At 32.9% G+C, this 19,818-nt stretch overlaps 1 protein-coding gene across 1 annotated transcript in view; it reads left to right on the forward strand.

Annotated features, from left to right (window-relative positions):
* Window positions 1–19,577, forward strand: part of LRRIQ1 (leucine rich repeats and IQ motif containing 1) — a 110,933-nt gene extending 91,356 nt beyond the window's left edge. The window contains exons 25-26 of the mRNA XM_009646331.2: window positions 4,344–4,464; window positions 19,438–19,577. Of these exons, the coding sequence (XP_009644626.1) occupies window positions 4,344–4,464; window positions 19,438–19,577 (261 nt within the window). The remainder of the gene's footprint in view (window positions 1–4,343; window positions 4,465–19,437) is intronic.
* The last annotated feature ends 241 nt before the right edge of the window (window positions 19,578–19,818 follow it).

Consider the following 19,818-nt stretch of genomic DNA (forward strand, 5'->3'; position numbering starts at 1 on the left):
AGTTCTTTACATCATCAAATACCCTCTGCTCTTTTCATGATTCATTCTTTTCTTTGCATCATTTAAAAAATATGTATCTTTGAAATGGGTAGTTCTTTAGGTTGGCAGGAGGGGAAATATAAATGGTTTAACAACCTGAAGATTTAGAAAATTAAAAGACTCAGTGTCAGAGATTCCCAAAAGTTCCTTTGATAGTGAGCAGTGTTATGATGCCTAAAGGCCGATTTGTATTATACACAAACACACACAAAAATTTTACATTTTATTGCCAAATTAGCAATATTCTTGTTGATATAATTATGTGGGGGTTAAAAAAAATGGGGCAAAACCTTTCAAACTATACAGAATTAGTGTCTTATATTCGTGTAGATAATGTAAAACATTGCATGAAAAGTATTTCCCAGTTAGATGATGTGTCATAAGCCTCATTCTGTACTCCGAGCAATCTTGGCCCCTTCTGAACTCTGTCCTCCATAGATTCACCACCTATGCAATATGCATGTTTTGGAAACACTTCTATAAACTCTTCTAATATTCACTGTTGAAAAAATGCTTTTAAGACTTAGATGTTACTATTACTATTTTTTTTAAGTCAGGTTTTGTCAAAGATTTTTCGCTGGTGTGGCGTGTCCCATTCTTATGTTGCTGTTAAAGTTTAGTGGCTGAAATCATGAGCCAGGCAACCATTGTGATGGGGTTTGGTTGCAGCAGCACTAATAGTTACTTGTTAGGTAAAGCCTAAAACAGTAATTGCTCTAATTTGAGCAAATCATAATCTAATAATGTTATCTAAATTACACATTATGTAATTATTGGTAAGCATATGTGCACATAGGTAGATTGTATCTTATTTACAGTAAGCAGTTCTGTCCACAAAATACCGCTGCAATCCCACAACAGTATTATGTGGTGTGGCCACATAACTGGCAATGTTATGGGATTGTCACAGCCTGTGCCGCATAATTACATAGCTGTTCCACATGAATGAAACACAGAGAAAAATGCAATAGAAGGTCAAAAAATAGAAAAAGGAATAAAATGTATCTCTAATGCGGAAAGCAGTACTATATAGGCCATGGTGTGCCTTGTACACAGAGATGGCTGGAGAATTATGGTTTTTAAATTTATTTGGGTTCTCTTAACATTTAAAAGTTGAAATGGGAACATATTCCTAATGCTTTTGCATAGTAACTCAGTTAAAAGCTGTGGAATCATGACAAAAATGTATTTAATGCTTAGCTGCAGTCATTATCAAAAAGTAGGAAAAATTCTGGTAAACTGAAAGAAAGAGAAAAATATACTATAAAAAAAAAAAATATATATATATATAATTAGAAGAGGAAAGCATTCCTGGGCGTTTCCAGTAGTTTATTGGTATGTCATATGCTCAATCATAAAATTTCCTGGTATGAAATAGGATCCCTAATTTGTATGTGTTACATAAACCTGCATTCCGAAAGTACTAGATTAATATAATTTTCTAACTGATATTTGTGCACATTCCAAGAATTTAAGACATTCTTTTTCATGGATACAAAATGGTATTTCAATGGTTGTGCATTAACAATAAAGTCTTAGCCTGTCTATTGGGGAATAAACTCTATGTAGTAACATGCAGTAAATCTAAGACCTTACCGTGTTAATCTTGATCATTTTGATGATTTTGCTTACTACTACTACTACTACTACTACATAAGTGTTTAGGAAGGCATGCTGACTTACAGTTTAAACTGAGCGCTTTGGAATTAATATGATTTTGCTGAATGAAAAGTAGGATAGACTTCCTGATTCATCTTTGTATGTAGTTTAAGTTACCTATATGGTTAACCACTTTGCTATTAATCAATATCTCCAAATCGTTAAGATATATCTTGAATTTAAAAGCACTTTTTACCTCAGAAGGTTACAGAATATCTTGATGATAGACAAATATTCAGATGCAGAGCTGTATTGAAGGCAAAGATTCCTCCTCATTGAAATTAATTTCCAATTAATTGGGGAAAAAAAAGGTTTGTAGTAATAAAACTAAGGGCAAAGAGTCTGAAGGGTTAAATATGGTGATCACTACAGATGGAAGTCCAATACTGCACTCTGTGAAAAAGTGTACCAGTATCTTAAATTTCTTCCAAATTTTTGACTCTAAGCTATAAATGTAAAAAGGAAGGTTTTAATTAGCTTCAGAGGACTTTCAATCAGGTTCTTTACAAACCTGAAATTACATTTGCTCCAGTGATTAATACAACCTTAAATATTGCTCTGACTGTAATAGGGGTAAAACACTTATCTGTATTTGAAAGAAAATAACAAGTATTTTACATCAGAGTGCCAGACAGCCCTATTAAAATCTAGCATATTACACTGAATATTGTTGTCTACAAGATGATGAAGCCTCAGATTCTATGATGATAGGGATTGAATAATAATTCCATGGAAAGGTTAGTTGTTTAAAATACTGTGGCCTCCTGGCTCTTTGGGAATTGGGACATTAGAAAACTTCTGCTGTGAGTTGAAACAGGTTAGATGGAAATAAGAATAATCAATTCCATTGGTTTGAACCTCTCTGAGCATCACAATGATTGCATTATTTCTACTAAGGAAAAACTAAAAGCCTTCTACTTAAAGATTTTGAACATACAGAACTCTCACAAGCTTGAAGTGATTCTAAATTTTAAGGCCAAAAATATAAAAAGTTGCCAGGATAAAACTGTTACTCTTTTCAAAAAGTTTCTTGACACTTCTCTGGAAGAGAAAATAAAATATTGATGTTAACAGCAATAATATAACCTGTTACCTGTGCAGGGCGTAAAACTTTAAAATCATGGTCATTAAACATATAAAAGGCAAGCATCAGAAAACAAGGGATAAGCTTTCTGTTTAGACTGGTTGATGCATTTGGAGTTGTTGGTTTGAAAATGCATGAACTTTTCAATGAATTTTACATTAAACAGTGACTGAGTAAAGACAAAGAAATGAAACAGGTCTCCATTTCATCTGAGTTCTCTAAGTTAGACTGGACTACAAAGCCTGTCTGCATTGGTGCAACACTGCTCTTGGTACAGTGAGCTGGTTTGAACAGGAAGTCTGGAGATCGTCTCCTCCAGAATAGCCTACAACTGTATAGTAATGGCATTTTCCTGAAAAAAAGGGAGCTGCAGGCTTCAACCCCCTGAGGAAGGAGTTGAGACCCAGTCTCTCAATTCCTGATCGAGCAGTCTAGCTACTAAAAAAAAAGTTTGGTGGCATTACCACTAGCATGCTCTTTCCTTTTTTGTTGTTTGTTTTTATAAAAAATTGACGCTACTCAGTTAGGCACCTAGCTTCTGAAGGGATTTGGGTCTTTTCAGCCCAGATAAAGGAATGACTTGATCTGCCTCCTGGACTCCACTTCTGAATGTCCAGAGACTAGAAAATTTAAGTATATCCTTACGTTCAGTACTTCCAGCTGACTGGCTCTATACTTGGGGATTTTGTAGATTGCTCTTCTGCAGTGTCTGATTTTTCCCCATCATTGTTACTGGTCCTCAGTATCTGGTCAACAGTACTGTTAGATGGCTGCTTTTGACGCTGAATAGCTTTTCATTTCAAGGAAAGGGAGTTCTTGCTGAGTAAATGTGAAGTCATTTCTGCAAAGCTAACCATCTACCATTTAGAGTGTGTGGTATCTTCCAGGTCAGTGTTTTTAACCTGTGCCTTATATGTTCCCAAAACAAGGACCCGTTGCTAAAAAGAAATTATTTTCATTTCTATTTTGCCATATTTATGTGCAGGTACATTGCCTCATGCCAAAATGTAGCACCAATGGATGTTAGAAGTTTATAATTAATATAATACTCTTACCTAAAGTATAATTAAAATGCTGTCTGACGGTTATGGTTAATTAGTAAAAAACTGAAAGATTAAATTACTTACTGGGCCCTTGACTGATTGAACTGATACATGTCCTGGATAAAACATAAATATTGCAGAAAATAATCCAATATGACATCTCTGACATTCAACTGTAACTTAAATTATAGACTGGTCAGTAAATGATCTTAAGCTGTTTAAGGTTTCATCAGCCATCTGCAAGATTGATTTTCTTCAAAATTACTGTACTAAAATGTTTTCTTTTGTTGTTGCACTGACTCAGATCACAAACCACAATTTTAAGATCGGCTCTTATTTACAAAAATGCTTTGACATAGTGCATTTGTTCAGCCTAGGCAACAATAAAGGATTGTGGTATCATTTTGAAGAAGGTTGTTTGACAGACCCTGTTTGTTTATTTGGGGTAATGTGAGCTACATTCAGAAAATGTTATATTTTGTTTCATGATTGTGTACATTCTCTCCCACTGCTTCCAGGCAAGTCCTGTAAGCAGAGAAGACATGGATTTAGACCTTGTTTCCATGGCCAGTGGAAGTGCTTTGACTGAGAACAGAGAAAAAAATAAGCAGCCACACAGGCACTCAGCAAGATGTTCAAGTAAGTTATGGTTTTTTTCACTATCAGTTTTAAAGATCACTTTAAAATGCTAGGTGGAACTGAGCATGCTTGGAATCCCTAATAACACATGCTACTTCTCTTTCTGTTTCTTTCTTACCTAAAACCTTTTCATAGCTTTTCTACAGTTCTGTTTAAAAACTGTATCGTTAATATCAATGGACTTTCCTCTTGGGATTTTAACCCATGGTAACTTCCCTGTGACGTATGCTAGGTCATCTGATGATCAAGTTCTTAAAAGATTTTCTTTTCTCTAAATTATAACACAGGGTGGATTTTTTAATGTTCTTCTTTTTTTTTTTTTTCCAAAAGAGGTTTGAAAAATAAAGGTTTTGTTAACTGAACAACTGAACACACATCCTAATCAAGCCACAGCTTTCTGTCACGTTGATTACCAATTATGCTGTAGTATATGCATCCTACTGAACTTACTGTAGCTCAGTGGCAGAGGATCCTTTTAAAGCCTTATTTTTTACCACTCTATCATACAAATTAACAAAAGAGTCTATATAAAGAAAAAATGAAAAATATATCTGAAAGTCATAAAATGGTACCATTTTAAGTTTCATGTTTCATTTTCTGTAATATAACCGAATAAAATGTTAATATCTTTCTAATAATGTGACATACTATATTTTGTCATTTGTGTACGAAGTTTTTTCCAAATACAACACCAAATCCCCCAAATGTATGTTACAGAAAATATAATCAGTATTAAAAAACTTTGGCAAAATTATTGACATTTCTAAAACTGTTTAAGTGATGAAGTTTCTTGACATGCTTTATGTCAAAATAGAAATTGGGTTATTTCATAAATTATATGTAATTGCTGGATTTGCTTTTTGGTTATGTTTTCATATATACTGACTTTTCACTTTCAATGAGAAACAAATTAAAATTCAAGGAAAACATGTAAAAATACTTGATATCTCTATTTTTTCTGACATAGTTTGTAAAGGCTTTAGAATAAAGTTTTGTTTACATTATATTAGTCCACCACAGGCAAAAAATAACAGTAAGTACAATTTGTCCATGCTTATTCACTTGATTTACATTCCTAAAATTAGATTAGATAAAAATTATCATCCCAGGGAAAGTTAACTGCCTTGATGGAGAAAGAATATGATTCTTTCTCTCTGCCTGCCGTCTTAGAAAAGAATTAATTGTGTCCTGAATTTTCCTGTTTCTCTCCATTGGCTATGGACGAAGCCCTAACGTTTAAATTAGATAAGATTCCTAACTGCTAAGATCCTGAATTTAGATGAGACAAGTCTAAACTACTGATATCAATGGCAAAATTATCATTATATCCATATATTCAGAATACCATGTATGCGTACTTGAATAATTGAGTTCAATAGCATACACTGCATTCATATTAATGTATAACTGCTGTCTAGATTGTGACCTACACTATATCGCAATCCAGAAAAATAAATAATAAGCTCTCTTGACAAAGACAGGCTTGTAGAACTTGCCTATGTTAGGAGCTTGGGAACAGTAAAGAAAACAGGTGTGTCATCAAATTATACCTTCAAAAAGAAGAGACTAGGAAAGAAGCAGGAGAGAATAAGCAAGTGGCAGATTTATGAGAGACAGAAACACAGTTTACAGTGTGGTAATATACATGTATTTTCATAAAATACACATCTACTACAGCACTATTACACATTCATTCTCCTTTCAGTAATCCAGGAAATCAGGAAAAAAAGGCCCAGGTCTTACATCTTTCTACATACATTTTTGTATGTGCTTCTGTATAATTTTTTTCATCATGGGTTTGACAAATTAAACAGTGATGATGCGTTAAATTGTAATGCATGTTATATATAAAACTATTATCTTTGTACAATTTATATGATGTATATATTATATTAGTTCTGTTTGCCAAAGACTGTTCCTTTTCAATGATCAAAAATGAATTATTAGCCCTGTGGTATCCTTAATCTGAAAACATTAGAAATTTGCCTTTATTTATACAGTATTCATTATAAAATACTTTTCTGTTTTATTGTCTCCCTTGGTTTTCCTTTCTGAAATATTTAATGAAGAAGCCTAGAAACTATTTTAGTGATTAATAGGTGTATTCCTCATGAGTTAGTCTGCACTTGTATTACAGAAGAGCTTAGAAAAGATGCTGTGACTTCAGAGCTGCTTCCATTTGAATAAATTGTTAAATCAAGTTCTGGTACCATTTTTCCGGAAGAATTCAACCTCAATGGTTTGACAAGATTTAGTTAATAAAACCTTACTAAATTCACTTTGCAACATCCATAATCCTGGTTGTTGCCCAGAATTCTTTTTAATTATTGATAGGAAGTCTTCAGCAATCTGTGCCATACAACTGAGAGGTATTAGTATATATCAGAGATATTACTTGAGAGTATCATATGTTTTTTATATGTAATTTGTAATTCAGTAATTGTATCAATTAAATGTTAAGAACCTGCAGGCTGAAAAGTGAGGTCTAAAAATGCAAAATATGTTATTTTTAAGTAAATTTACTCAAAAAACCCCCTCAAATATATATGATACTGAAATAAACTGCATTTTATGTACATGAATGATCATGGCTTTGTAAGGACAAAACACACAATGCTTCAAAATTATCCTTTAATACAGAGGGTTTTTTAGAAAGGCTAAGTCAAGATTTTCAGAAATATTTTGGGGAACTGCTCACATTTGATGTACTTTTTGTAGATCTTACTTTCCAAAGATAGGTTCTTAGAATTCCTGGCTCAAGTATTTTAAGGTTTTTGTCACCCCAATGTATTACTCTTTTTCTGAAAAAGCTGGATGGGGTAAATTAATCCTAAACTAACTTAATTCTGTTCCTTGGCAAAACAAAATGAGTTAAGGAATAAAGGAAACGCTGTGGACATAGTATATCTCAGTTTAAGGAAAGCATTTGTATACTTAAAGTATTTGATGTGGTTCAATGTTGTATGTTCAAAGGGAAAATTGACTGTGCGTTAAATTCACCCAGTATTTTAAAAAAAGTAAAAAAAATATATAACCTAAAGAAAGAGTAGCAGTTGTTCAGTAAGACTAATTAGTTATCTATCTAATTTAGGACCTTGCCTCTATTGAGGCAAGTTATGTTATGTTCTCAAACATACTACTTTATATTCCTTCCAGAAATCATAGTTATTTCTTTATGCTCCCTGGTAATTACTTTTTCTTTTCTCTTTCTTGAGGTGGGTTTTTTTGGGGTGGTTTTTTTTGTCCATTCTTGTCTGACCACTGCTAAGATCTTAATCGCTGTAATACCTAGCACTAATAAGTCGCAAAAGTGTGTTAGAATGACCTTTTGCTGATTATCTTTTCTGCCTTTCAGTTTCACATAAACTTACCTTGCTTTTGTAAAAAAGTACAGAAAAAGAAAGTTCTTTTTCCCTGATATATAATTTCTCTGTGGTACACATACATGAGCAATGATAGTCGCTTATAGTCAGAGTTATGCAAGATTCAAGTATCAGTCCTACACTCACTGGAATTTTTATTAACTCCATAAATACTGGCGTGACTTGCTGGTTATATATATATTTTTAATACTTTCCTGAACACTGGTAATGTGGTCAGCACTGATTTGAAAGATAAACATAGAAATATTTTGCAATAATTAAAAGTTAAGTAATTTTTTTTATACATAGCTAGACAAGATGAATTTTTTCAGTTTCAGTCCAGTTTGTGAGTCGACTATGACAGTCATCAACTCCATTCTATTATTGTAATCTGTTTCTGGCCAACAGGTGTTGGACCTTTAGATGAGTCTCCTGTATATTTATGTTGTCTACCTATCATTGCGATTTTGTGGTTTTCTTTTCTCTGAAAAACTTGAACTGTTTTCATTTTACTTCTTGTCTTGTGAACTGCAATCTTTTGACAGAGATTTCTAGAAGCACTAGAATTTGGAAGTGTAATACAATGGGACCTGTGCCCCTAATTGTTATTTAAAACACTGTCCAGAATTCTTAATTCTTCTCTTCCCTGAATTCTAGTCTTTCAGGGAGCCTCTGTTATCAGTGAAACACTGCTTTCCAGGAGAAAAAAAAAAAAAAATTGGAGCCAAATCTTGTCATTCCTTAATCAACCCTAGTTCAAAAAATGGCCCATAAATACTATCTCCACTACAAAACATTTATAAATTTAATTTCTCAGATAAATTCAAACACTACCATTCTGCTATTCCCTGAAGTTAAATTAATGAAGTTCAGTAATGCCCTTCTTATAGTGGAAAGACTTCAAACTTAAATTAAAAGAAAAAACAAACACAGTAACTTTTATTTCACTTTCCTTTTTCTGTCTTTCTCTCAATTCTTATTTTTCCTCTTGACAGAACCTCACATTGATTTTTGTTACCTTCCTTTCTTTTGATGAATCCTTAGAAACTCTTCAACTTCTTTTTAAGCCATGTATTATACAGATACACTTCTTAACATATTCCTGCTTTCCTGCTCCTTTCTCCTTAGCATTAGTATTGTCTATATATTCTAGTTCCATAACTGCTGTCTCTCATTTAGGATTTGTAAACTCCCCGTGTGCGGTAAACACCTCATTTTTAAGCTCTCTTTTCATGCCTTTACTCATATTTTCTGAGGGTTTTCTGGTGAGGTTTTTTTCTTTCCTTTTTTTTTTTTTTTATGCAGTCTGAATTAGAAGTTTGCCATGCTATAGAAACTGAGTAAGAAATACCTTAGAAACATGAGGTCTAATATAAATGTACTTATTTAGTAGTCCTTTCAATTTCACAGCATTTAACTGCTTAGTAGACTTCCTAGAAGATAATGGTAAAATTTATGCTTTCTCCTTAGAAATGTGTAGAAACGCTGTAAATTTGTAGAGGATATTTACAGTACAAATTACATATTATCATCAGCAAAATGCTGAACCCAATTTGCCTTAGAGATCACAACTGCTGCCACAATTTTAGGAATAAAGCTGTCTCTTCTGTAAGCCACATCTGGTTATCTGACCACATGAATGTTAGTGGACAAGCATTTTGTTCAATAAAAGATAGTGACATTATTTAGTATCATTAATACTTTAGTGTTCAGAAAATGAAAGCATAAAATGGATGAGAAAGGGTTCTACAGTTCTGAAGTAATTAAAATTTACCAGGCTTTGATACCTAGTAGAAAAGCACAAATATTGTTTTGAACATCCTTTCAACATAATATTTTTTCCACACAGATACCTCTGTACATCTTACCAGAATACAAAACATGCCTCAGAAAAAAAGCTGTCGTACATTAATGCATAGCATATATTTATATGGTCAGAGAATAACAGTTAGAAACTGATTAAACCTATGTTACAGGCTGAAAGAATGCAAAATAGCCTCAGTCTGGAAATGCTTAGACATGTTAGAATGGAATGGTACCTAGGCAAAAAGCCGTGCAGAAAGATGGGATAATTCAGCAGTGGCACAACTCTATACGAATTTGAAGTTCTTTAATGACTTCCAAACAAGAGCTTTCTCATTTCCTGTGCAGGTAGAGAAAGCTCATAATCTTAATACTGTCAAATCCAAATTTTTCATTTCACATTGATGCTTTCTTTTCAATAATCAGTGAGAAAAATCACTGTATCAGAAATTAATAAATCAGTACAATATTCTTCATTATATTTTAAACATTCTTCAGGACACTGAACTTTACTTGATGCCCTATATGTGAAAATACACAGCACAATGGAACTTGTTCATGTGCAGACTTACATACTAAAACCTACTTTTCGTATATGGTAAAGGTATGGTGCTGATAGGATATGTTTTATCCACATGAGAGAAAGTATTTGACTGCAAGTTCCAGAATTTTGGCTTTTTTTTTTCCAGTTCTATCACTAGCCTGTTAGTTGATATTAGCAATGTCATTTTGAATCCATATACATCAATTTTCCTATCTGCAGAAATAATAATCGTGATATATACTGTCCTTGTATAATATTTATGTATCTGCTGATGAAAGGCTGATAGTATCATTATGTTTAATGGTTAGGAAAGGGAAGGAGCCTCCTCCTCATTTGTTAACTGGATAAACTATTTGGAAGCTGCCGTGTCAACAAAGGAGTAATGTTACAGATGGATACACATAGGTACAGCCATGCAAATGACAAACTAGTTACAGCATGGTGGCAAAATCAAGGGACACATCAAATGGTGGAATGACTAATTCACAAAATAAAGATAATTGATGTCAATGTAGGTCTAACTCATTCTTTCAGAGGTTCTTAAATTCACTAACTGATTTTTTTTTTCTTGACTGAGGAGATGTTTTATTAAGCAACAATAGAAGTGCAGTAGTCCTTCAAAAAATGTTATTAAAAATTCAATTAAATGTTTGTAATGATGAAACTAGGGAAAATCAGGTATGTGCCATGAATTTCTTTCCAGTACAGACATAAATCCTATGTTTGGAAGTGAAGTAATCAGCATAGGTGTCACTGTTTATGCATGCAGAAAGTTATTTATCTTAATATTATCTGCTTGAGAAGGTTTCTCTCAAAAATTAACATAAAATCATGAAGGTAGAGGTGAATTTCTGAGGTGAAATTCTGGCTTAATCAAAGCCAGTATGCCAGATTTCAGTATGATACAGGCATCTAATACAAAATGCAAAAAACTTCAAATTTTTTGCTGTTTTTTTTTCTATTCACACATACAATATCTGAGTATTTTCCTGATCTTGAAGCATGCAATCTTAATAACTTATAAGGAAACACACATGTTGGCCTGGCTGATAAGTGTAATTCCATTGTCTTCCATGCCAAAATGTTTTAATAGTTCAACTAGTGGTGAGTGCGATTAAGAGGAAGAAAAACTGGACCAGGAAAGTACTTGTGTATAATTTTGCATAATGAGAATGCTCATGCATACAAATTTGACATATTCTGCAGGATCAGAACTTTTTCTATTTGTTAAACACAGCTGGAAGATACTGCTTTTCTAACCATTTGAAATGACTATGGAGTTGCATACATATTTTTCTATGTATTAGTTAACTATGAAAGAGCGCATACCTAATCTCTTTGAACAGACTACAGAATGATATTTTACAAGCTGCTGCTTAATTCACTTTGAAGTTACATATTTAAAAAATGAACTAAATGCAGATTTTAAAAGGCACTTAGAATTTGCTCTCATTAAATTTAGCAGGATAGGGAGAAAAATTATACATTATCTCGTGTAATTTCGTCATCTGTGTTTTGAATTATGAAAATAATTCAAGAACTATGTATAACACATAAACAGAGACATTTCCTAAACTTTAAATGCTTAATTTTACAGCCTGATAGTCTTTTAGTAGGGTTTGAGGGTTCTTGTGGGAAGTTGCTTGTTTTTTTAAAGAGAAACCAGGTTAAAAAAAAAGAGAAAATCCATTCTGACACATTGACTCACATGTAACTTAGATACCAACTCAGAACCTTGGAACCATTAGACCCACCAGAAGGATTTCTGTCATATGATATGAGTAAATAATAACAATTTCAGGTTTCCTTTGCTGTGGCATATTTGTCAAGTAGCTTCAAAAATATTTCTCAAGTCATTGCACAGAAAGACCCATTAATTAATATTTGGCTACTGCAGAGCTGTTGCACTGCATGGTAAAGATATGTCTATAGATTTTTTCCCTGAGACAATGTTTCTTTCCTTCTTTTTTTCTTTCTAACTTGTCTCTTTTTCATTACTGATTTTTCCACACTTGTGTTACCTGATCCTTTCTTTTACTATGAACAATTCTTGTTTCTGCTCCTCCAACCTCTTATTCCAGCATAAGCTTCCTCTCCCATCCACTCCTAGGCTTCCTTTCCACAGTTGCCATTGAGTCTTGTGTTTGTTTCCACAGATCCTTGTCTGATTACCTTTTTCCTCTCTATTCCCTTTTGTATCCAGCTATTCCTGGCCGGTATTCCTCAGATTCATCATCTCCTAGTTTAAATGTCCAAATTTGGCCTGATTTAGTGTCCTATTTAGGCAGATCTTGAGCCTGGACTCTTAATCAACTTATTCTCTGTATCTTTTCTTACCATCACCTGTATTTTCACTTCTTTTAATTATGCAATTTCTGAGAGTTAGGGCCCGTCTAGTGCCCCTTAATCCATCTTCTTTATTCTTACTCAGTTCCCTTTTACCAATTCACAACTTTCTCTTTCCCCACATTTTCTCTCTGCTCTCAGTGTCAGTCTATTTGTCAAGTCATTCTAGTCTCCTGTGCCAGCTGCACCAGGGTATTGTCTGTCAAATTAGCTTTAGTTTCTCTCGCCTTAACGCCAAGTTAGTCTCATTTCTTTCTCAGATTTTAATTCCAGCCCTCTGCCTCTTCTCTCAGTCTCCTTCCTACAGGAGCTTTGGTTCTTATCCTCTCCATGGTTCCTGTAGCTAGGCTCCGTCTGCCACAGACAGCATGAAACAAGCAGGCTTTTAAGTTCCCTGACCTAGCATGATCTTCAACATTATTTTTAGGAACAGTCTTGCCTAGCCCTGTGTAACATCATGGTAAAGTGCGTTTCCATGCTGACTGATATTTTAGGGAATATAGCCAAAAAAATCAAAAGCGTCTCCTCCGATCATGTAGAAACTTACTTGATCCAAATTTGGACAGATCCTAAAAGCAAGGCTCTGTTACTTGGCCGACTTCAAGTCCCCTCTGCAAAGGGCAACATAAATATTTCACATATTTTCTTAGAAGTGACCGACCTTTCAGAAAAATTTGGCCAAAGGCAGATACTCAATATGTAAGATTTCATCCTAAATGGTCAAAATTGGGGAAGTAGATAAGGAACTAAAAAACAAAAGAAATATTGGGCTTTAATAACCAATAGCGCTAAAAGTCCTGTTTGTGCTTAGGAAAATGTTATATTTTACAGAAACTTTTTTTGAAGCATTATGTTTATGATGTTAATTATTTTAAGTGTGCAGAATGGCAATTAATAAATGTTTATAACTAATTCTTTAAGTGCTTATCTGTGTTAATTCCTTCATGTGACTGAGTCACATTTTAGAGTTCAGATTATTTAAGTATGTAATTGTCAGCATGATCTGGTTAGAACAGCATCAATTTTTGATAAAGAAAGATATTTAAGTTCATTGTTTCTATAAAATTTTAAGATTAGTCTCTGGCCCTGCCAACTTGGAGTCAAGAAGATCTACAAACAAAATCAATTATTTGCTTTAGAAACAACAGATTAATCATGAGTATGTTTTATCTTCAAATCTCCATACGGAAAGGAGATATTTCTTTACACATTATGTGGGATTTTGTGTAAGATGCTTCTGAGGCTTTTCAATGCTAAGTGTGAAATACAAAAATATAATGTAAAACTGCAATACAGTAAGTACATTTTTGTTTCAATGTAAACCACGCAACTAAATTTTTTTTATGCAACTTCAGTATTGTCATAAGTAACAATATTAAAAAGTAACTTTTCTGAGACTGTAACATTTACCTTTTTCACAGACCTGTTGAACCTAGCTTCTTTCCAGAGCTTAAATTGATGTAAACGCTTTGCTGCTAAGGATTCGTTCTGGTCACTTTCATTAAAATGTTGAAGTTTTTTCTCCATGCCTTCTTATGCTGTATTTGCTCTTAAGTAATACAATATGGTAAAGACTTTGAAATAAATTATATCTCCAGACACACAATGTTAGGTGGATCAATAAATGCCCTATGACGTCTACTATACATCATAAAATTTTTATCATAACCTGTTTAACAAAGCTTTTCTTCTTGGACACCAAGAATTTCATTCAAAGCATTTTACATATTGCATTACTTATCAAAACAGAGGATATGTAAACCTTGACATTTGTTAAAAGACCCAGGCTTTAACCAAAAAAGACCAGAACAAATCAATAGCAGAAAACAGATTAAACAACAGAAAAGTGACTGCTTAGAAATAGAAGCATGTTAACTTAACCCAAGACAAGCTTTCAGCACATACTCAAAAGAAATGGTTATTTGATATATACAGGCACCTGGAAATCTCTCAGGCTATACTGGAGCTTCATCTAGTCAAATATTACAATTAAAAGAAAGTACAGTAAATAACTGTTACAGCCTGTCTCCCAAAGCCTAGACTGGGATAGGAGAAATTAAATTGTTTTTCTTGGCTAAGTTTTTGTTCCCATATGAATGGGTATTAGAATAACTGTATATCATGTTAAATTATACTTAATACACTTGCCAGGTTCTATTTAATTCTAGTACCCGTAATGGTAAAAATTATTATTATTGTTACTATGGTTGTCAAAAATATCAGTACTTTATAGAATAAACCAAATGTAACAGATCTAATTTATATTTAGTAAAGATACTTATATATGGGTTTGAAGCAATGTGAATCTTTCTGTTGTTGCCTTTGGGTAGGACGTGCTGCAAATGAATTCATGGAACATAACATGAAAAGAAAGTATTATGATTATGCTTACGATTATTCATAAATCACAAATACACACGTGCACACCTACATGTGTATGTATGCGTACTAATGAAAGATATGCCTTACAGATCTCTTTCTATCTATAGCGAAATATTAATTTAAATGTCACCTTTTATTTTACCAGTCAAAAAGTTCTAATAATAGTATTTTTATTCACTCACATATGCTAATATGTGAACCATTCATTTACGAGACACACTGCAGTTTAGGGAAAAATGGAGGTATTGCAAATCCAAGCTTGCTTTAAAAGCTGTTCACATCATTGGCAATGCTGTAAGAGAAAGCTATGAGCTCTCCCCCAAAAAACCCTATTGAGGGGTAAAGTAAGACTTTCAAATAAAGCACACCCTGAAGAACAGTTAAAACATCTCAGGGAGATTTTTAACCTTTTCATAATACCTGAATATCTGACCTTGCTGCACTTTAGGTGTAAGCTTGGTAGAACACTTTAAAAAATGCAAAATATTTTCATTTGCTATCAATCATTGTTTTCTGGTGAAACTTTGCTTTATTTTTCTGTACACTGAACTAAGTATCCTCCCCACTTTTTTTTTTTTTTTATCCCCTTTTCTTAAAATAAAAAATCCCATAAAGCAGTAAAATTGCACAACTTCCGTGAGCGGGTATAAATGTATTTATGTCCAAGTAGAAGAAGTGAAGCACAATAAATATAAGTAAAGACAACAAATATAAGTAAAACAAATATAATAAGGATTCAGTGACCTACTCATTTTGAATATGTTTGTTTGTGTATTTAGGAAAAAAAGGCTGTATTTTTAAGGAACACTTCTAGGTTCAGTTTCTTAATTCAAAGTGGCATTGTCATCCCTTACCAGACTCTCTAGACAAAATTCTAACCACTTGCTAATGGAGCTGTCTTTACTGAATATTTCTGAAGGAAAAAATTGCTTGTTTGAATATTGTAGAATCAGAAAACCTGTTGTAAACACAGGTATTGACAACAAAATAACTGAGTTTTAATTTTAATTTGTAATTAATTGTCATATTTTTACTTCTTGCAAGACTCTACCCAGATGCTTACCTTATACTTCAGTACAAAACTGCTCTTAATTCACCACAAGTGTTCCTACCTATATTTTCACTGAAATAGCAACAGTCATGAATTAAAATTAGCATAGTAATTTCTGGGTATGTGTGTGATAAATGTATTTGCAATGCATTCTATTCTTATATTCTCATTCTTCTTTCTGTTTGTTCTTGCATAATACTCTAGGAGAAAGAACTGCAATAAAATCCTTTCTCATATTTAACTAATACCTTCATTGTAAATGAGGTGTTTCTTTGCTTTATGACACAATTTTTCAATCATAATTAATATTTAAGGCACTAGCAGACTGTAAGTGTAATGTCTGAGAATTAGGTATAATATGAATAGGAGCAAGCAAATTTCACTGGGCTTATATGCTGGTCTGACTCATATCAGTGTTTGAGAATTCTTCTTCAGGGAGTAGGCTGTTGGATCTCCATGCCAGTTCCATCTTTCATCACTCCAGTTAGACTGACAACAGGAACAGCAGTGCTGACAATAGTACACGTCTCTTAGTACTAGTTAGTGGATATCAAACGTGCTTTATCAGAAAAGCAAGCATGATTATGCCCGTTTCAAAGATGGGAAGATGGGACATACAAAGGGAGTGATTTGCAGTGATTTACAACAAACCTATCTTGTAGATATTTCATTCTAAATTAATTGATCGTTCCCTACAACAGTTTTATTTTATTTGGCTGAAAGTGCTGAGAACTGTGAGGGATGGAAAGAGAGAATACAGAGTAGCTTATGCTTTGATTCAGTTTGTCTATATCACTACTGTATAGTAAAATTTAAAGCAGACCCTAGGAAATTTAACCAGCACTTCATGTTAGATAAAGAGAGCTGTGGCTGTCCGACTTTGGGATAGCCTCTGATTTGTTAAACCTGCATTCAAGGGAGCAGGGAGTCTACACCTTTAGAGTATCTGGGATTTTGCAAAAATACCTTCAAGCTAAGGATGTTATCCTTTTCTATTTCTGAGGGTCTACAGATCCTGAGCTGTGATTCTCACAGACATCTAAAATGTTGTCTTATCAGACATCTTATATGCACTTAAGATTAATAAATTATTACATTTTACTCACAAAACATTTGATTACCTTCTAAACAATGCATAAATCAGTTACATTTAAAAATAAAACAAAAAAAAATTGTGAACTTTTGACTCTGAAGTTTAGACAAGCGCAGTTCATGCTATGACAGATACAGCTGTTATGCTGCCAAAATAAAAAGATATATTAATAATTTATGAAGACTTTTCACAAGTTTCTTGTAGCAAATTACAGCAAGTCTTTGGGGATTTTTTTATGGAATAATAATAATATACATTTCATATTAATGGAAGGACAATATGTCCCTTCCAGTGAAATCTGTATAGTTATAAGTGGAAAGCCAGAAAACCACATTTACTGATGTCTGAAATCCATCCTGAAAATAATATTTAGCGGTACAGACATGTTCATAAACAAATGAGATTGTTAGACCAGAAATAATCCAGATTAGGCAATTAGGGTGTGGTTGACTTCCTGTTTTGCTACATTGACTCTATCACTTTCAAACTAATTTTCAAATTTACTAATGATGGTTTTGTTCTGGCATTTGTATTTATTCTGTTTTAGAAATAATGTTATAAAAAATATTTCTTTTGTCAAAATATAGAAATAAATAACTGGTATGTCTAGTTTACCTTTATCATCGATACAGCCTTGAAGATAAGTGCATAGGAAAGTCAGTCTCAAGCATAATTTAGCTCCAAACTTCTTTTCCAGCCTAAACATGCAATAGCTATTTTGCCTTTTTTTTTTTAACAAAGAACGTATTCCAGACTTAATTCTTTTTGTTGTTTAACAATGTTTGCAACTTCAGAAAACATCTTAGATTAAAGAAGGGATGCATTTTTTTAAATATTATTACCATGTTAGATTTATTTTGAAGTTTCACTAAATTAACCACTTAATTTACTAATTTGAGGGTTTCAGCCTTCAGTAAATACGTTATGGTTCGCAGTCAAAAGAATTAATGAAAGTTTAGTGCTTGATTAAATAACTTTATTCTTTGCTCTTTAATAAAAGCCTTTCTGCATCAGAGATATCTTCTACCATTTGAAGTATTAAATAGAAAGATCCAAAGAAAGAATCTGGGAATCCTGTAATGACAAGACATTAGTACTTTAAAAACCTGTATCGGGTAGACCTAGAGTAAGATACATATTTTAAGAAAAAAAATTACTACATCTGTAGAGTCATGAGAAAACAAACAGAGATCATGTTAAAAATAGTTGAAAGCTCCTGACTGCAAAAAGAGAGAACTATTTAGTAAGATGAATTTGCAATAATTTAAAACTTCATTAAAAAGGGAACTAGAGGCTGGAAAAAGCTCCTGACATTTAGATCTAGCAGACTACAGAAAAGCATCCATGAGAAAACAAAGTTCATACTGTTGAAATTTTAGCTGTGTTGTATGTATTAGTAGATAGAATGATATTCAGTCCTATGATTTAAGCTTTTTTAAAATTTTGGGGGATTATTGTGAGAAATTTAATTTTGCTATTAAAAAGTACTAAAAAGTTAAAATATTGAAAATACTTACTAAAGATATAGTTAGTAATCCTTTCCTTTGATAGGTGGCAAAAACATGTTGGTAAAATTTTTATTTGATAAGCTGATAGCATGCTGATTTTATATATATATATGTATGTATGTATAAAACCACTGAACTGTGAACATCGTATCATTCTCTTGCAAAGTTTGAGTTGTCTTCCACAGATGCTTTCTTCCTTACAGATGTCTAAGAAAGATATTTCCATCTGTAAACTGGTGGTTTGTGTAAAATGGATATCATACCTTTGGTCAGGTCTACTAGTTTTTTTATTTAAAGAATTGTCTTAAGTATTTTGTGGAAACTGTTGTCTAAATTACTCAAGCATCTGTATGCATGACAGTGAAAGTGATTTTTTCATGTATTTCTATGTGTGCTTAAACTTGCTGTGGTGCCATTCAGCATCAAAGTTTAAGTATTCCTGGGCTTCGGAAAAAAAATCTCTTTTATTTGGTCTAATATGGTAAAACAGTTACCGGTTAATTAGATATACCTTCTGAACTAGTTCTCCATCCACTTGAAGGATGACTGACATTACTAGTTTCTTTGTCAAAAGCATTGCTTATCTGTATATGTGTTTAAAATATGTTCAAAATGGACAGATAGCGGCACTCTTAAAAATATAATTTTGTTTAGTAATTTTGTTGTACATTTTGATAAGGAGCTTGTTTTTTAAAAAGTACTGCCTTGTGAAAATACTCGTATTACTTTTAAAACAGTGAACGATACATAACTATAAAAGTTGTGTGCTGTCAAATTAGATGTATTAATGTATATTATTATCTTTAAAAGGATATGATGCAGTGAAATTTAGGGAGTTTCATTTGTTTGGGTTTTTTTAATTTCACATGTCTGTTTGTGTTTAGAAAAGAATATATCTACTCCAGAAAAATCATGTTTGGGTCCATCTCATAAAGAACGGATATCATTTCGAGATCATCCAGTGCAGCTCAGCGGAGGATGGGGAGCAGGCAAAAAAAGGAAAAAGCTTAACAATACTAGCTGAATACTGGAGATAATTTAACTAGTTGATTTAATCAGATATGGAGAGGATATGGAGAGCGCTTTCTTTTTAAGCATGTGTATATCAATTTTTGGATTCTTGTTTATTACCAAATATAAACAGTTTCAGTTAACTACATTTGACTTATTTTATTATACATGGTTATAGTGGTTTGTTTTGAGGGGTTTTTTGGTCAAAGTATTTTATACCTGTCAGTAACTTATCATAGTTTGTGTTTTCAATT

The sequence above is a fragment of the Egretta garzetta genome, unplaced genomic scaffold (genome assembly GCF_000687185.1).
Source record: "Egretta garzetta isolate BGI_Z169 unplaced genomic scaffold, ASM68718v1 scaffold68, whole genome shotgun sequence".
NCBI lineage: Eukaryota > Metazoa > Chordata > Aves > Pelecaniformes > Ardeidae > Egretta > Egretta garzetta.